Source organism: Nerophis ophidion, linkage group LG12 (genome assembly GCF_033978795.1).
Source record: "Nerophis ophidion isolate RoL-2023_Sa linkage group LG12, RoL_Noph_v1.0, whole genome shotgun sequence".
Lineage (NCBI taxonomy): Eukaryota > Metazoa > Chordata > Actinopteri > Syngnathiformes > Syngnathidae > Nerophis > Nerophis ophidion.
This window is the reverse complement of record NC_084622.1, coordinates 49,613,176-49,630,867: the sequence shown is the minus strand read 5'-3', so window position 1 is coordinate 49,630,867 and position 17,692 is coordinate 49,613,176. Positions and strand designations below refer to the sequence as shown.

Genomic DNA, 17,692 nt, shown 5'->3' with positions numbered 1-17,692 from the left:
GCTCGCTCCATCAAGTGCTGAGTAGGGATCAAATGAAATAAAAGTCCTTATTTTGACTTAACAACTCTTTGGTCTTGACCGGGGCAGTCGAATTGTTTAAAAGGAAGTGATTGTTTCTGTGACAAATGTTTTTTATCCACATAACAAGTTCAACTCATAGGGACAGGACAATTCTTACCATGTTGTACTGGATCAACAGCATATTTCTTCAAATTCATTAACAAGTTTTACTAGCTGATGTTTTTTTTTTCAAAATACTTATTTTTCCCACTGCATAAACAACTCTGTGTGATGAGCACAGCTGTATCACAGTACTACACATAGGACACGATATACGAGGATTCAAATACCACGCACTACACAGCGTGCGCAAACTATAAATTTGCATGTACTATTAGTGGGCGTGTTGTGTGTGCTCTACTAAGACTGTGTGTACAATTGATAACAAGTGCAAAAGTTGCATAGAGTGCCCTATTTAAATTACCCGATAGATTTGTTGTGTACTACATGGGGACAATCATTTACTGCACATCTACGTTATCAGGTCACGTATCATAACCCCTGCGGCCTTTTGCTATGTTTTGAAACATACAGAAGACGGATATAATATTTTTTCTGGGCATTTTGTAAGCAGTCCTGCAATGCGTCAACAATGGAACCCACTTTTTTTAGCACACTGAAGGTGCGCTCATGGGAGACGTTGACACTGACTGCAAATAATTCATATACATGGAAAAACAAATTTCATTAAAAAAAGATGCCAACACACACTAAGGTGTATCATATGAATGTGGTTTAACCTAACATGCATTCATCATCTCAATGCCACACAGTTAAAGGGGTCATATATATTTTAACTCTATTTTTGTTCTCTATTCAAAACAGTTCCTTGTGGTCTACATAACATGTACTGGTGGTTCTTTGGCCAAAATGTTGCATTGATTATGTTTTATGGACTGTTTTCAAGCTGCTTTTTAACCGTCCACCGTTATTTACGTGCCTTCACTTCGACTGTGTTTTCTCTACGCTAGCCCTATTTTCAATTTTAGCCCTTCCATATTGAGTCGGCTGACAGATCCAACTTCCAACTATACGCAACAGCTGAAGATGCATGTCTATGTACGAGTCAGCCAGCCCCAACAACAAGAGGATGGAGAAATAGAAGGAACTTATTTATTTTACAATGTCAGACTCGCACAAAGCTCTTCGGGTAAATTTCTATATTATATAGAGATATTCGCTGACGTCACACTTTGGAAAAATGGCACTAATTGAACAAATTCTTAACAGCTTGTTTAGAGTAAGTATAAAGGAAGTCAAATTCTAAGGACGCTAGCAGATCCAAAATACACAAAAACAGGTACCAGAATGTATTTGCAAAGTGTGTTTTGCAGAATAAATTAATAAATGATAAATGGGTTGTACTTGTATAGCGCTTTTCTACCTTCAAGGTACTCAAAGCGCTTTGACACTACTTCCACATTTACCCATTCACACACTCATGGAGGGAGCTGCCATGCAATGAGCTAACCAGCACCCATCAGGAGCAAGGGTGAAGTGTCTTGCTCATGGAAACAACGGACGCGACGAGGTTGGTACTAGGTGGGGATTGAACCAGGGACCCTCGGGTTGCGCACGGCCACTCTCCACTGCGCCACGCCTTTAAGTCATTCAGCAGTTCTAAAAATATACAATTATATTGCCAAGAAGACGATATGTCTAATACTTTTATTTTTGATAGTCGAAATATGTTGACAAGCATATGTAAGAGAAAGCTGCAGCGTGAATGCCTCCTTTTTCAAAACTATTTCTGTGCAACTGTCAGTTTGCCAGTATATTTCAAATTTGCTAAATATTTGAATTTGTATTTTCTTCTCCGAGTACTGTGGACGTTCTGATGAGCCGCATAAATTCTGCATTTTCGTGAAGACAACATGGTAAATGGATTGTGCACTTTAAACTTAAAAGATGCAATCCTCTGCGCACCAGTTTAGTAGATACGCTTTGCCTGGGCTATCAAGTTTGCATGAGATTTAAATACATGCAAACATTTAGAAAATCAGGCCCATGTTGTGAAAATAACTTGTACAATTCTCAAGGATAAAAATCATTTCACACCACTCAATGCCTTTTGAAAGTTTGCACAGAGCAAACAAAAGCAGAAATCCTGCTCTTCTAAATACAACACTTACCACCTACGTTTGGAATAGCCATTGAAAAGCTTATATGTATAGTCTGAGTTTATTACAAACCCCGTTTCCATATGAGTCAGGAAATTGGGTTAAATGTAAATATAAATGGAATACAATGATTTGCAAATCTTTTTCAACCCATATTCAGTTGAATATGCTACAAAGACAAGATATTTGATGTTCAAACTCATAAACTTTATTTCTTTTTGCAAATAATAATTAACTTAGAATTTCATGGCTGAAACGCGTGCCAAAGTAGTTGGGAAAGGGCATGTTCACCACTGTGTTACATCACCTTTTCTTTTAACAACACTAAATAAACGTTTGGGAACTGAGGAAACTAATTGTTGAAGCTTTGAAAGAGGAATTCTTTCTCATTCTTGTTTCATGAAGAGCTTCAGTCGTTCAACAGTCCAGGGTCTCCGCTGTTGTATTTTAGGCTTCATGATGCGCCACACATTTTCGATGGGAGACAGGTGTTAACTGCAGGCGGGCCAGGAAAGTACCCGCCCTCTTTTACTACGAAGCCACGCTGTTGTAACACGTGGCTTGGCATTGTCTTGCTGAAATAAGCAGGGGCGTCCATGATAACGTTGCTTGGATGACGACATATGTTGCTCCAAAACCTGTATGGCCCTTTCAGCATTAATGGTGCCTTCACACATGTGTAAATTACCCATGCCTTGGGCACTAATACACCCCCATACCATCACAGATGCTGGCTTTTGAACTTTGCACCTATAACTATCCGAATGGTTATTTCCCTCTTTGTTCTGGAGGACACCACGTCCTCTGTTTCCAAATATAATTTGAAATGTGGACTCGTCAGACCACAGAACACCTTTCCACTTTGCATCAGTCCATCTTAGGTTAGCTCGGGCCCAGCCAAGCCGGCGGCGTTTCAGTGTGTTGTTAATAAATGGGTTTGACTTTGCCTAGTAGAGTTTTAACGTGCACTTACAGATGTAGCGACCAACTGTAGTTACTGACAGTGGTTTTATGAAGTGTTCCTAAGCCCATGTGGTGATATCATTTACACACTGATGTCGGTTTTTGATGAAGTACCGCCTGAGGGATCAAAGTTCCGTAATATCATCGCTTATGTGCAGTGATTTCTTCAGATTTTCTGAACCTTTTGAGGATTTTACGGACCGTAGATGGTAAAATCCCTAAATTCCTTGAAATAGCTTGTTGAGAAATGTTCTAAAACTGTTCGACAATTTGCTTACAAAGTGGTGACCCTCACCCCATCCTTGTTTGTGAATTACTTAGCATTTCATGAAAACTGCTTTTATACCCAATCATGGCACCCAACTGTTCCCAATTAGCCTGCACACCTGTGGGGTGTTCCATATAAGTGTTTGATGAGCATTCCTCAACTTTATCAGTATTTATTGCCACCTTTCCCAACTACTTTGTCACGTGTTGCTGGCATCAAATTCTAAAGATAATGATTATTTGCAAAAAAAAAAAAAGTTGATCAGTTTGAACATCAAATATGTTGTCTTTGTAGCATATTCAACTGAATATGTGTTAAAAATAATTTGCAAATCATTGTATACCGTTTATAATTACATCCAACACAATTTTCCAACTCATATGGAAACGGGGTTTGTAGTTTAAATAAAAAAATAAACATATTTTTTATTGAACAAAAGCAGGTGGCAACCTTCAATCCAACAAAATGGCAAACATTTAAAAGAAAAAGGATCATAACCTCCTTAAAATTCAAGAAATACAGTACAGGCCAAAAGTTTGGACACACCTTCTCCTCATTAAATGTGTTTTCTTTATTTTCATGATTATTTTAATTGTAGATTGTCACTGAAGGCATTAAAACTACGAATGAACACATGTGGAGTTAGGTACTTAACAAAAAACGGTGAAATTACTAAAAACATGTTTTATATTCTAGTTTCTTCAAAATAGCTGATTACTTCTTTGCACACTCTTGGAATTCTCTCGATGAGCTTCAAGAGGTAGTCACCTAGAATGGTAATCACTTCACAGGTGTGCCTTATTAGGGTTAATTAGTGGAACTTCTTGCTTTACCAAAGGGGTTGGGACCCTCAGTTGTGTTGTGAATGAGAAGGTCTGTCCAAACTTTTGGCCTGTACTGTATGTGCATTGTACTTTTAGAAAAACACAATGCATTTGAATAATATAAAAAAAAACACTCATTTTGGGTGTACAGAAAAACTCCACCTCAGTGAACTTACTCCGGCAGTCCTGCAGTAGAGCGTTGCCATAGTAGCCCAGCATGCAATATTCACAGGAATCTCCCTCGCTGTGATACAGGCAGAGCAAGCACTCGCCAGTTTTGGCATTGCAGGATTGTGGGTCTAGCATGTCAATGTTGTTGTTGCACTGACAGGGCTGGCAGGACCCCCCTACCACATCAGGGTTTCCGTAGTAACCAGGGGAGCACCCATCACAGCGAGCACCTGAAAACAACGGGACCATATTTTTTTCTGCTTTTATAGAGTATTTTTTACAACGGATCAAATTACAAAAGTTACATTTCAGCATGGTTCATCAGAAAATACATTTGTAACTAACTACAAAACGTTTCTTGAAATTGTTTGTGAATGCTGAAGAGAAGAAGCTAATTTAAATGTTCTCTGGATAATGTTAAACAAATGGGCAAAGTAGGAATTTCGTGGATGTGAAGAGTAGTTAGAATGTTTCTATGTTGTTTGCATGCATTGAGAAATGTGGGTAAATTTTGTTTGTTTCAATATAAACATTTTAGTTTCTGGAAAATCTGATATTTTGTGAATGGTAAAAATGTATTAAATGTGGAACTTGTCTAACATCCATCTCATCTTCTTCCGCTTATCCGAGGTCGGGTCGCGGGGGCAACAGCCTAAGCAGGGAAACCCAGACTTCCCTTTCCCCAGCCACTTCGTCTAGCTCTTCTCGGGGGATCCCGAGGCGTTCCCAGGCCAGCCGAGAGACATAGTCTTCCCAACGTGTCCTGGGTCTTCCCCGTGGCCTCCTACTGGTTGGACGTGCCCTAACCACCTCCCTAGGGAGGCGTTCGGGTGGCATCCTGACCAGATGCCCGAACCACCTCATCTGGCTCTTCTCGATGTGGAGGAGCAGCGGCTTTACTTTGAGCTCCTCCCGGATGGCAGAGCTTCTCACCCTATCTCTAAGGGAGAGCCCCGCCACACGGCGGAGGAAACTCATTTCGGCCGCTTGTACCCGTGATCTTATCCTTTCGGTCATGACCCAAAGCTCATGACCATAGGTGAGGATGGGAACGTAGATCGACCGGTAAATTGAGAGCTTTGCCTTCCGGCTCAGCTCCTTCTTCACCACAACGGATCGGTACAACGTCCGCATTACTGAAGACGCCGCACCGATCCGCCTGTCGATCTCACCATCCACTCTTCCCCCACTCGTGAACAAGACTCCTAGGTACTTGAACTCCTCCACTTGGGGCAGGGTCTCCTCCCCAACCCGGAGATGGCACTCCACCCTTTTCCGGGCGAGAACCAGGGACTCGGACTTGGAGGTGCTGATTCTCATTCCGGTCGCTTCACACTCGGTTGCAAAACCGATCCAGTGAGAGCTGGATCAGCTCTCACTTGTCTAACAGTTATGAATTTTTTTACGGAATTTTGTAAACCTCAATGATTATCGGCCCGTGGCACTAAGCCCCATCATAATGAAGTGCTTCGAGAGGCTGGTAAAGGAATACATTGTTTCCAGACTCCCACCCACATTCGACCCATACCAGTTTGCGTATCGCCCTAACCGCTCCACAGAGGACCCCATCTCCTCTGCACTCCACCTGAGCTTAGAACACCTGGAAGGAAAGGACACATATGTGCGTACGGTGATTCTGGATTTGGCATCCAACACCATGATCCCGCAGCACTTGGTGAGCAAACTCCCCTCCCTTGGATTCAAGACCCCCTATGAAACTGGCTGCTTGACTTCCTCACAGACAGACCCCAGTCTGTGAGATTGGGCGACACCCCTCCAGTGCCATCTCTCTGAGCACCGGCTCCCCCCAGGGCTGCGTCCTGAGTCCGCTGCTGTACACATTGATGACCCATGACTGCTGCGCCAGGTCCACTACTAACCACATTGTGAAGTAGGCGAATGACACAACAGTAGTGGGCCTTATCCGTAAAAACGACGACATGGACGAGGTGAAACATCTGGTTAACTGGTGCAGAACCAACAACTTGGTCCTGAATGACAAGACCAAGGAAATCATCGTTGACTTCAGGAAGCACCAGTCCAGCCAGGCTCCACTCTTCATCAACGGCACAGCGGTGGAGATGGTAAGCAGCACCAAGTTCCTGGGGGTGCAGATCACTGACAATATAACCTGGTCCCTACACACCGGAGCCCTTGTAAAAAGAGCTCAGCAGCGCATGCACTTTTTGCGTCAAATGAACAGAGCACAGCTCCCTCCGCCCATTCTCACCACATTCTACAGAGGCACTATAGAGAGCCTACTGACCAACAGCTTCTCTGTCTGGACTGGAGCCTGCAGTGCCTCAGACTGGTAGTCTCTCCAGAGAGTGGTGAGGATGGCGGAAAAAATCATCAGAACTCCTCTTCCTCCTATCCAGGAGATCGCAAAAAGCCGCTGCCGGACCAGGGCTCAGAAAATCTGCAGAGACTCCTCCCAGCGCCACCAAGGACTGTTTTCACTGCTGGACTCTAGAAAGAGGTTCTGCAGCCTCCGTAGCAGAACCTCCAGGTTCTGTAATAGCTTCTTCCCTCAGGCCGTAAGACTCTTGAACGCATCATAATAATCCCCTCAATTCCCCCCAAAAATGGATTAACTCGCCGGAATATAAAGACAATATAACTTACATCCATAAACCTGGATGCATATGCAAAAGTGCAACATATTTATCTGTACAGTAATCTATTTATTTATATCTGCACCTTATTGCCTTTTTATCCTGCACTACCATGAGCTCAAGCAAAGAAATTTCGTTCTTGTCTGTACTGTAAAGTTCAAATTGGAATGACAATAAAAAGGAAGTCTAAGTCTAAGTTTAAGTTTCCAACCATTGGAAGGGAGAAAGTGAGTGAAAGACATGTATGATATATATTGAATTAGACGAACAAATCATCAAAAAACATGACCCAGCATGTAGGCAAGCTTAGCCAAGCAGTTGGAGCATAGTCAATAACGCCAGCCGAGGCACGTTAAAATAATATCCAAACGGCAGACATTTATCCATGAAAAGATAGAGAAGCTGCTGATGGTGTGATTGACGGAAAAACAGCTCAAAGGAAATACCGTAGCAGTCCACTCTCCAAGGTAATAATGTACAGTATGATGCACATTATTACAACATTACTTCAAAAAACAATAATTGTTTGTACTACATTATATTGTATTGTTTTATACACTATTTTGTATATAAATGTTTGTTTTTCTGAATAAAAGGCATGTTACATGTTAAATTTTGCTGATTTTAGGGGTTAAGCACCAAATAAATTTCACTTAATTTCAATGGATAACGCTGTTTTGACAAGGTTTTTGAGGCATGAGTTGCTTCACAAAGCCAATGAAAGTCGTGCTATGAGGTACTACTGAATTGTTACTCCAAATGTGAAACGTATTTCATGTCGGAATGGGGTAAAACAGTCTAAAATGTGAGCAATGTAGAACTAAGAAAAATATATACTTACTAGAAATGAAAATTTGTGGCCGAAGCCGAAACCGAATAAAATTTGAGCCCTTGGCCGAAGGCCGAATACCAAATACCGAATAATAAATGCAGTTTTTCACAACTTTTTTATATTGCATAAATAGCCTGGAATACATTTTTAGACATGTTTTTCAAATAAAGTAAATTTTTATTGAATATTGACATTTTTTAATATTCCAGTAGCCATTGCTTTTCAAAAAAAGCACAGTTTTTCATTTATATTAGGCCTTCAAACAAAACATGCATTGCAAAAAAAAAAATAAAGTGCATTAAAGTGGATAAACCCACAACAAATGAATGATTGTCCTTTTGGCAAAAGTCTGCTTAGCCACAGTAGATATGCTAATAATGTAAACAGAAGTCTCAAGTAAATCTCAATTAAGTGTGTGCTTGTAACCTCATACACTTATACAGGTAGCCTACACAACAGGCTAATAATGTAAACAGAGGCCCCACTAAATCTCAATAAGTGTGTGCTTGTAACCTCATACAGGTACACAACATATCCTAGGCCAGAACAGATTTGTCAATAACAGTACTTCAGCTTCAGAATAAAAAGAAGGAAACTAACTATGTATAAAACAATTTAAATTTAACAATGCACGTTGGTTGATTGCGTCACCGCGTCAAAAAATTGCGTCTTTGCGTCACACGCCACTATTCGGCCTTGCTTTTAACTCATTCCACCGAAGGCCGAATGTGGCTTTTTTTTTTGCCATATTCGGCCGAATATATTCGGTTACCGATTAATCGGTGCATCCCTAATATTTACAATTACAATTTTGGCATGAAAAATATGGAAACATTTTGATGTCTAAATGCTTTGAATCGGTTGAAAAATGCATTTGCAGCTAAGCTTAAAATAATAAAACAGAATAATATATTTTGGTGTGGAGTAACATAATATGCTTTTCAATATTTACACAGTTACACATGTATTGTGCACACTTGGGTAAAACCAATATATGTATATCATATAATGCATATTGTACATACCCTGGTATCCAGTTTTACAGACACAGATGGCTTGTTGGGAATCATCCACACGGTAACACTTTTCTGCAAACTGCCGCAGGCTACCAGGTCCATCAGGACACATACAGGGGCGACAATGGTCAACTGAGCCCAGCTTTGGATCCCCATAGTAACCATCCAAACACCTTGACATGGAAGAATGAGAATGAGATCCTCTCTATTCAAGAGTCTGTGGTGTATTTGTAAATCATGATCTGTATCAGAATCAATTCATTGGACAAGGATGTTTAACACACAAAGAATGTGTTGACGGCAGTTAGTGTCTAGTACTATAGCATACTATGTAAAAAGGGTTGGGATGGGGTTAGTGTTATAATGTATAAGCAGCGCTGTCCATCGAATATGCTGGATCAATTCCACCAATGTTACTTATTTTTCCGAGCTAATGAGCCTTTGGAACAGGGTCCAGTTTGTCTCCGCACAGTCCCTTGATTTCTTCTTTTGTACGATCCATTTTCATTCAGTTTGTTACTCCCCCTCTCACAGTAGTGGATGCAGTACAGCCATGTAACGAATAGTTTTAGCCGACAGAATTGGCGATAACTGCAAAATCATGTGCCCTTTCGAGCCCTATAAAAATCATGTAACACAAATAAAAACTCCAATGACACTATTTTTGTCAGAGGGAGGGGACCTCCAAATAAAAGTCTGGTAAGGGCACCATTTGCCTAATTTGTTCACAAAAAACGTTAATAAAATATGTCACTGACAACTTTATTTGTCCATAATAGTGGGTGACGTCATGGCTCGGGTTTTTCGAATGCACCAAAGATACACAACCGGTGATCAACATCAAATGAAAAACGGCTGCTGCTACTGCAAAATCACAGCCAGTTCAAACGAAACAAAGACACAAATAAATTGCTGAATTTGCAAAGTGGACCTTGCTTTTCATAGCAGTACGTCTGTGATGCGGGAGAATGCGGTTGCTGATTCTACTATGTAAGCTTTCTTTACACACCTGTGTGCAGCTTTCTATACTCATCATCATCATCACATGCTGGATTTTTTGGAGGAATGTAAATAGTTTTGGTATCATTTGTTGTTTTTGCATCTATTTTAATTTACCTTTGTTTTTATCGGCACTTTGCCTGTCCTTGCTTTTAAATGGACAAAAGTGTGTTATTTTTAGGTATTATCTTTGTAACAGTTTAATGAGCAGCACAGTAACAGTAAATAAATATTTTTTTTAAAAGTAGTCGTCTTTGTTGTGATCCGGCTTCCGGATCACACATCTCTAGCATGTTTGTCTTTTTTGTATTGTCCTACTAGGTTTTGATCATGTTTTGGACTCTACCGATCCCGTTTGTTAGCGCACTTCCTTATTTACATTCATCACCATGACAACTTATTTGCTCCTCCTGCATGGCTCATTCACACACCGGTTTGTAATTATGTTTTCTGTATTTAAACCCCTCTGCTACCTAGTTCGCTCTCGCCAGTTTGTTTGCACCTGCAACCGTTACGTGAGTGGTCTCTGATTATTTTTCTGCTTGCTAAATGTAGCTTGCCTCCGCGCGCTTGGCTCGCGCTTTATGGACTTCGAACTCTGTCTTCTGTGTATATTAGCGTTTAGTTTTCTGTGCTCAGACACGCCTTTGATTTGCTCTTTTGTACCAGTGTTCTTTTGTAACTTCATATTAAAAGGCTGTTCATACCTTCATTCCTGCCTGCTGTGATCCTGCGCAGCGAGAGGCGACACTCCCCGCGCATCCACGATGCCGCGCAAACGTAACACGTCTTTATTGTTAGTAAGCACATTCCTAAAATATCTTAAGCTAAATACTAAATTGGAACCATTGAATAGGGAGGTGGACGACTATTAAATTGTCAGTTGCAGACCCAGTTTAAAGTGAAATATGTTTAAGTCGACATCCCTCGTATAAGCTGACTCACATCGCCATAAGCTGTTGTTGACATAACTGAGAATATAATCATAATGGGGGACTTTAATATCCATATGAATACCCCATCGGACCCACCGTGCGTAGCGCTCCAGACTGTAATTGATAGCTGTGGTCTCACACAAATAATAAATGAACCCACGCATCGCAACGGTAATACGATAGACCTAGTGCTTGTCAGGGGCATCACCGTTTCCAAAGTTACGATACTCCCGTATACTAAAGTATTGTCCGATCATTACCTTATAAAATTCGAGGTTCAGACGCATGTTCGTCAAACTAATAATAATAATACCTGCTATAGCAGCCGCAACATTAATACAGCCACAACGACAACTCTTGCTGACCTACTGCCCTCGGTAATGGCACCATTCCCAAAGTATGTGGGCTCTATTGATAACCTCACTAACAACTTTAACGACGCCCTGCGCGAAACCATTGATAACATAGCACCGCCAAAGTTAAAAAAGGCTCCAAAAAAGCGCATCCCGTGGTTTACAGAAGAAACTAGAACTCAGAAATTATTATGTAGAAAGCTGGAACGCAAATGGCGCACGACTAAACTTGAGGTGCACCATCAAGCATGGAGTGATGGTTTAATAACTTATAAACGCATGCTTACCTTAGCTAAAGCTAAATATTACTCAAATCTCATCCACCGTAATAAAAACGATCCTAAATTTTTGTTTAGTACGGTAGCATCGCTAACCCAACAAGGGACTCCTTCCAGTAGCTCAACCCACTCAGCTGATGACTTTATGCAATTCTTTAGTAAGAAAATTGAAGTCATTAGAAAGGAGATTAAAGACAATGCGTCCCAGCTACAACGGGGTTCTATTAACACTGACACGATTGTATATACGACGGATACTGCCCTCCAAAATAGTTTCTCTCGTTTTGAGGAAATAACATTAGAGGAATTGTTACAACGTGTAAATGGAATAAAACAGACAACATGTTTACTTGACCCTCTTCCTGGGAAACTGATCAAGGAGCTTTTTGTATTATTAGGTCCATCAGTGCTAAATATTATAAACTTATCACTCTCCTCGGGCACTGTTCCCGTTGCATTCAAAAAAGCGGTTATTCATCCTCTTCTTAAAAGACCTAACCTCGATCCTGACCTCATGGTAAATTACCGACCGGTGTCTCACCTTCCCTTTATTTCAAAAATCCTTGAAAAAATTGTTGCGGAGCAGTTAAATGAACACTTAGCGTCTAACAATCTATGTGAAACCTTTCAATCCGGTTTCAGAGCAAATCACTCCACGGAGACAGCCCTCGCAAAAATGACTAATGATCTATTGCTAACGATGGATTCTGATGCGTCATCTATGTTGCTGCTCCTCGATCTTAGCGCTGCTTTCGATACCGTCGATCATAATATTTTATTAGAACGTATCAAAACACGAATTGGTATGTCAGACTTAGCCCTGTCTTGGTTTAACTCTTATCTTACTGATAGGATGCAGTGTGTCTCCCATAACAATGTGACCTCGGACTACGTTAAGGTAACGTGTGGAGTTCCCCAGGGTTCGGTCCTTGGCCCTGCACTCTTCAGCATCTACATGCTGCCGCTAGGTGACATCATACGCAAATACGGTATTAGCTTTCACTGTTATGCTGATGACACCCAACTCTACATGCCCCTAAAGCTGACCAACACGCCGGATTGTAGTCAGCTGGAGGCGTGTCTTAATGAAATTAAACAATGGATGTCCGCTAACTTTTTGCAACTCAACGCCAAAAAAACAGAAATGCTGATTATCGGTCCTGCTAGACACCGAACTCTATTTAATAATACAACTCTAACATTTGACAACCAAACAATTAAACAAGGCGACACGGTAAAGAATCTGGGTATTATCTTCGACCCAACTCTCTCCTTTGAGGCACACATTAAAAGCGTTACTAAAACGGCCTTCTTTCATCTCCGTAACATCGCTAAAATTCGCTCCATTCTGTCCACTAAAGACGCTGAGATCATTATCCATGCGTTTGTTACGTCTCGCCTCGACTACTGTAACGTATTATTTTCGGGTCTCCCCATGTCTAGCATTAAAAGATTACAGTTGGTACAAAATGCGGCTGCTAGACTTTTGACAAGAACAAGAAAGTTTGATCACATTACGCCTGTACTGTTTCACCTGCACTGGCTTCCTGTGCACTTAAGATGTGACTTTAAGGTTTTACTACTTACGTATAAAATACTACACGGTCTAGCTCCATCTTATCTTGCCGATTGTATTGTACCATATGTCCCGGCAAGAAATCTGCGTTCAAAGGACTCCGGCTTATTAGTGATTCCCAAAGCCCAAAAAAAGTCTGCGGGCTATAGAGCATTTTCCGTTCGGGCTCCAGTACTCTGGAATGCCCTCCCGGTAACAGTTCGCGATGCCACCTCAGTAGAAGCATTTAAGTCTCACCTTAAAACTCATTTGTATACTCTAGCCTTTAAATAGACTCCCTTTTTAGACCAGTTGATCTGCCGTTTCTTTTCTTTTTCTTCTATGTCCCTCTGTGTATCGGCTGGGGACATCTCTGCGCTGCTGGTCCGCTACCCTTGGGATGGTTTCCTGCTGGCTCCGCTGTGAACGGGACTCTCGCTGCTGTGTTTGGACTGGACTCTCGCGACTGTGTTGTATCCATTGTGGATTGAACTTTCACAGTATCATGTTAGACCTGCTCGACATCCATTGCTTTCCTCCTCTCTAAGGTTCTCATAGTCATCATTGTCACCGACGTCCCACTGGGTCATTATTGTCACCAATGTCCCACTGGGTGTGAGTTTTCCTTGCCCTTATGTGGGCCTACCGAGGATGTCGTGGTGGTTTGTGCAGCCCTTTGAGACACTAGTGATTTAGGGCTATATAAGTAAACATTGATTGATTGATTGATAGAATAGCCGTTTTGGTGTTACGGCCTAAATTAGTTAGAGTCACGTACAAATTTGTATAAAGCACATTTTGGGACATTTAAAGTAAGGCTTCAATTATGTTAAAGAGGCCAATGCCAATAGGAACATAGTGATTGGAGAGTCAAGTTGTCTTAGTTATTTGCTGCATCATTACAGTGTAAATCAATTGTTTGTTTTCTGTTGACTAGTTACTTCAGCTCTGTAACTACTCCAAGTATCCCTGTGCTAATCCAATTTCACGCTAGCTCCTACCTTTTTGTCACTAGTACCTATTGCTATTGCTATCGTTCATATTTTCATTATTATTGTTATCATTATCGATATTATTATTGTTTAGTCATTGTTGATATTATCATTATTATTATTACTTCTATGACATCACCCAACTAGTTAAACTATATGAATTAGTATCAATGAGAGGAATACATTGAATTGTGTGTGTGTGTGTGTGTGTGTACACAAACAATCCTATATGCAATTTTGAGTAATACTAATTTTCTGCAAATGTAAAAACAAATATGAATTCTGACTAAAGAATTGGTGCCGATGGAAACTAAGAAAAGGGATTTGGGTACACTATCTGGAGTACGGGGCAGGCGAGTGGGGGATCTTATGTTCGTGGATAACTCCTCTGGCAGGGGGCTCCCCTCGTCTCTTTTAATGCACAGCATAGGACACATAATAAGTACACTATCTGGAGTACAGGGCAGGCGAGTGGGGGATCTTATGTTCGTGGATAACTCCTGTGGCAGGGGGCTCCCCTCGTCTCTTTTAATGCACAGCATAGGACACAGAGCAAGAGTGGTCCTCAGGTCCTGTTGATCAGGGGCAATAGCTCCACAGCCACAGATCCACTATTAACCACTAATATCACAGTCAAAATGAAAGCTTGTTCCCATAGGCACCATAAACTGTTAATAATGTTTGGACAAAAGTGTATATTATATATACTGTTATATATATTGTATTTATATAGGTGTGTGTGTGTGTGTGTGTGTGTGTGTGTGTGTGTGTGTGTGTGTGATGGATATGTGTGTATTTTGGGTATATGCATGTGTGTATGTATGTGATTGTGTGTGTATGTGTATATTTGTATATATATATATATATATGTATATATGTATATATATATATATATATATATATATATATAAATTGTATATATGTGTGTGTGTATATGTGTGTGTACATATGTATATATGTAAGTGTGTGTGAATTTAAATGTATTTTATATAGACAAAATATAGCAGCAACCACTGAATTGAATTATATTATATATATTATTGTATTATATATTGTATATATATATTGTATATGTATAGGGGTGGGACCTAATAAGTTTACTTCTTCCCACTCCCTTTTGAGCCAATCTTGACATCTACAAAAGATTAGGCACATGTAATGTTTTCAATGTAGGTGTAAAAATAATGTATCTATATATTTCTTTTGTACTTTATGTCACTCTCTTGTTTTATTTGCATGGCTCAAAATAAATAAATAAATAAATGGGTTGTACTTGTATAGTGCTTTTCTACCTTCAAGGTACTCAAAGCGCTTTGACATTACTTCCACATTTACGCATTCACACACACATTCACACACTGATGGAGGGAGCTGCCATGCAAGGCGCCAACCAGCACCCATCAGGAGCAAGGGTGAAGTGTCATGCTCAGGACACAACGGACGTGACGAGGTTGGTACTAGGTGGGAATTGAACCAGGGACCCTCGGGTTGCGCACGGCCACTCTGCCACTGCGCCACGCAAACCCATTCATTCATTCATTCATACCTTTCCTTGACCTTTTATGTCTGAAGCAACTGTGTAACACCCTCTGATGTAACTCACCTGTCACAATGGTGTCCTGTGCTGTAGTGTCTGCATTGAAGGCACTCTCCGGTGTGAGCATCACATTCTTCAGTGTGCCCATTACAGGAGCATGGGCGGCAAGTCGGGAAGCCCCAGTGGCCTGGGAGACAGCCATTACACTGACGTCCATATGCACCCGAAACACAAGCGCACTGACCAGTAACCTGATCACAAACGGGGGTCTGTGAGCCTTGAGGGTCGCACTCACAAACTGCAAACACAAACACAATTTTTTACCAAAACATACAGCACTAATCCACATTTTTAAATACCTTCTCACTTAAAAAGAAAGGAAAATGTGTTCACACTTCTAATTTTCGTTGGACAAATACAGTATGTGTAGTATTGGCAGAAAAGCATAGACACAAACACAAACAAAGCAATATATAAACTGTATCCAAACTGTAGAGCGGTCACTCCTTCAATTATATTTTACAAACGTTAATAAAAGGAAACAATAGAAAGATCCCAAATTAGTCCGAAATATAATTTAACTCATGTGATTGTGTCTCCAAATGGCAAGCTGCCGTGTAAATAAGACAAGGCTATTTAATGTGTCTATTAAAATAACTTACAGAAGTGGTCTTTTTTGGAGAAAAAAATTTATAAAATCTCCCTGACATAAACTAGACAATAATTGGATAAATGGATGGATGCTAGATGCCGGGCTTCAGCACATTAAAAGAGTGAGCCAATTGTCACACGAGGTGTACACACGTTAATTGCGCGTCATTAAAAAAATAGTGACGTTAAAGGAAATCAGGATTAACTTGTTATTACTGCGTTACTTTCGACAGCCCGGGTTAATTTATATCTTTTATTTTTCCCAACCAAATAGGATTGACGTGTCCTAATATCTCTGCGTCAAACATTCATCCTGTCAATCATTTTCCACCACTTATTATCCCAGATGACTTTTGTGCAAAAGGCAAATTACTCACTAGACTTGTCATTCATCGGTCACAGGGCATACATAAAGAACAGATTCATACTATCTCTAGGAGCATAAATGCTATTTAAGTTATTTTCATTTTATGAAAGGTGCTTTATGTTTATTCAGCCAAAATGGGACTATTTACTTTATTTGCATAACACGAAAATGTATATATTGCGTGCTTAAAGTCATTATAAGGCACAATTTATTTGTATTTATTACATTTGTGTGAATAATGTGATGACACACTATTTTATACTGCTTTAATACAGTGAAGAATATTTAACTGTTTAATTGCATTTATGGGGGAAGGATCTGTGTGGTAATAAGGTTTGGACACAGTGTATTATGGGTAATGGCAGTCAGGTACGGTGGAATGGAGCCACACAGTTTTTTGACCTTACTGTTTCTTAATTGATTGATTGATATATTTTTATTTCAAATATGCAAAAAAAAACAAAAAAAACAAGAGCAAGCATGATCCAATACAGTGCTATAGACTTAATGGCTATTATAACAAAATGAAAACAATGGAGAATAAAAAAAAAACAAATGAGCATTTAACTTTTTTTTTTACATATTTGAAAAGGAGTGAGAAGAAGTATACACTTATTTAATCCCACCCCTTTTCTTTAAATCATAAATTACTCTGAGCTCGAACTTCCTTGTTCACTCTATGTACAAACTTAATGAACTTTCATATAAATAAATTATAAATATATACATACATATGCACACTACACACATACATAGCCACACCGTTACCACAAGTGCTCATGGAAATAGTATCATGAAAAAAAAACAGCAGTGCCAGTGCCTCAATGGGCAGCCCCTAACTCTTTTGTAACACAAGAAACCCAATATCAAAGCCCTTCTTCATGTCTGTACCTCTGGAATACCATGTACCTAAACTTCTTTTTAAACTGGTTTATGTTTGAACATTGCTTTAACTCCACATTCAAACCATTCCATAGTTTCACTCCACAGATTGAAATACAAAAACTTTTGATGGTTGTTCTACAACTAAGCATTTTGAAATTAAAATTTCCCCTTAAATTATAATCCCCTTAAGTTATAATCTTACTCTTTCTCACTTTATTTTGCTAAACATTTTTTCCCACATCGTTATTATTTGACCTTTTGGAATGATTAA

At 40.0% G+C, this 17,692-nt stretch overlaps 1 protein-coding gene across 1 annotated transcript in view; it reads right to left on the bottom strand.

The window, feature by feature from the left end:
* Nucleotides 1-17,692, bottom strand: part of lamb1a (laminin, beta 1a) — a 107,584-nt gene that overhangs the window by 33,492 nt on the left and 56,400 nt on the right. Inside the window, exons 19-21 of the mRNA XM_061916652.1 lie at nucleotides 15,585-15,816; nucleotides 8,879-9,042; nucleotides 4,412-4,636 (exon numbers count right to left, since the gene is read on the bottom strand). Of these exons, the coding sequence (XP_061772636.1) occupies nucleotides 4,412-4,636; nucleotides 8,879-9,042; nucleotides 15,585-15,816 (621 nt within the window). The remainder of the gene's footprint in view (nucleotides 1-4,411; nucleotides 4,637-8,878; nucleotides 9,043-15,584; nucleotides 15,817-17,692) is intronic.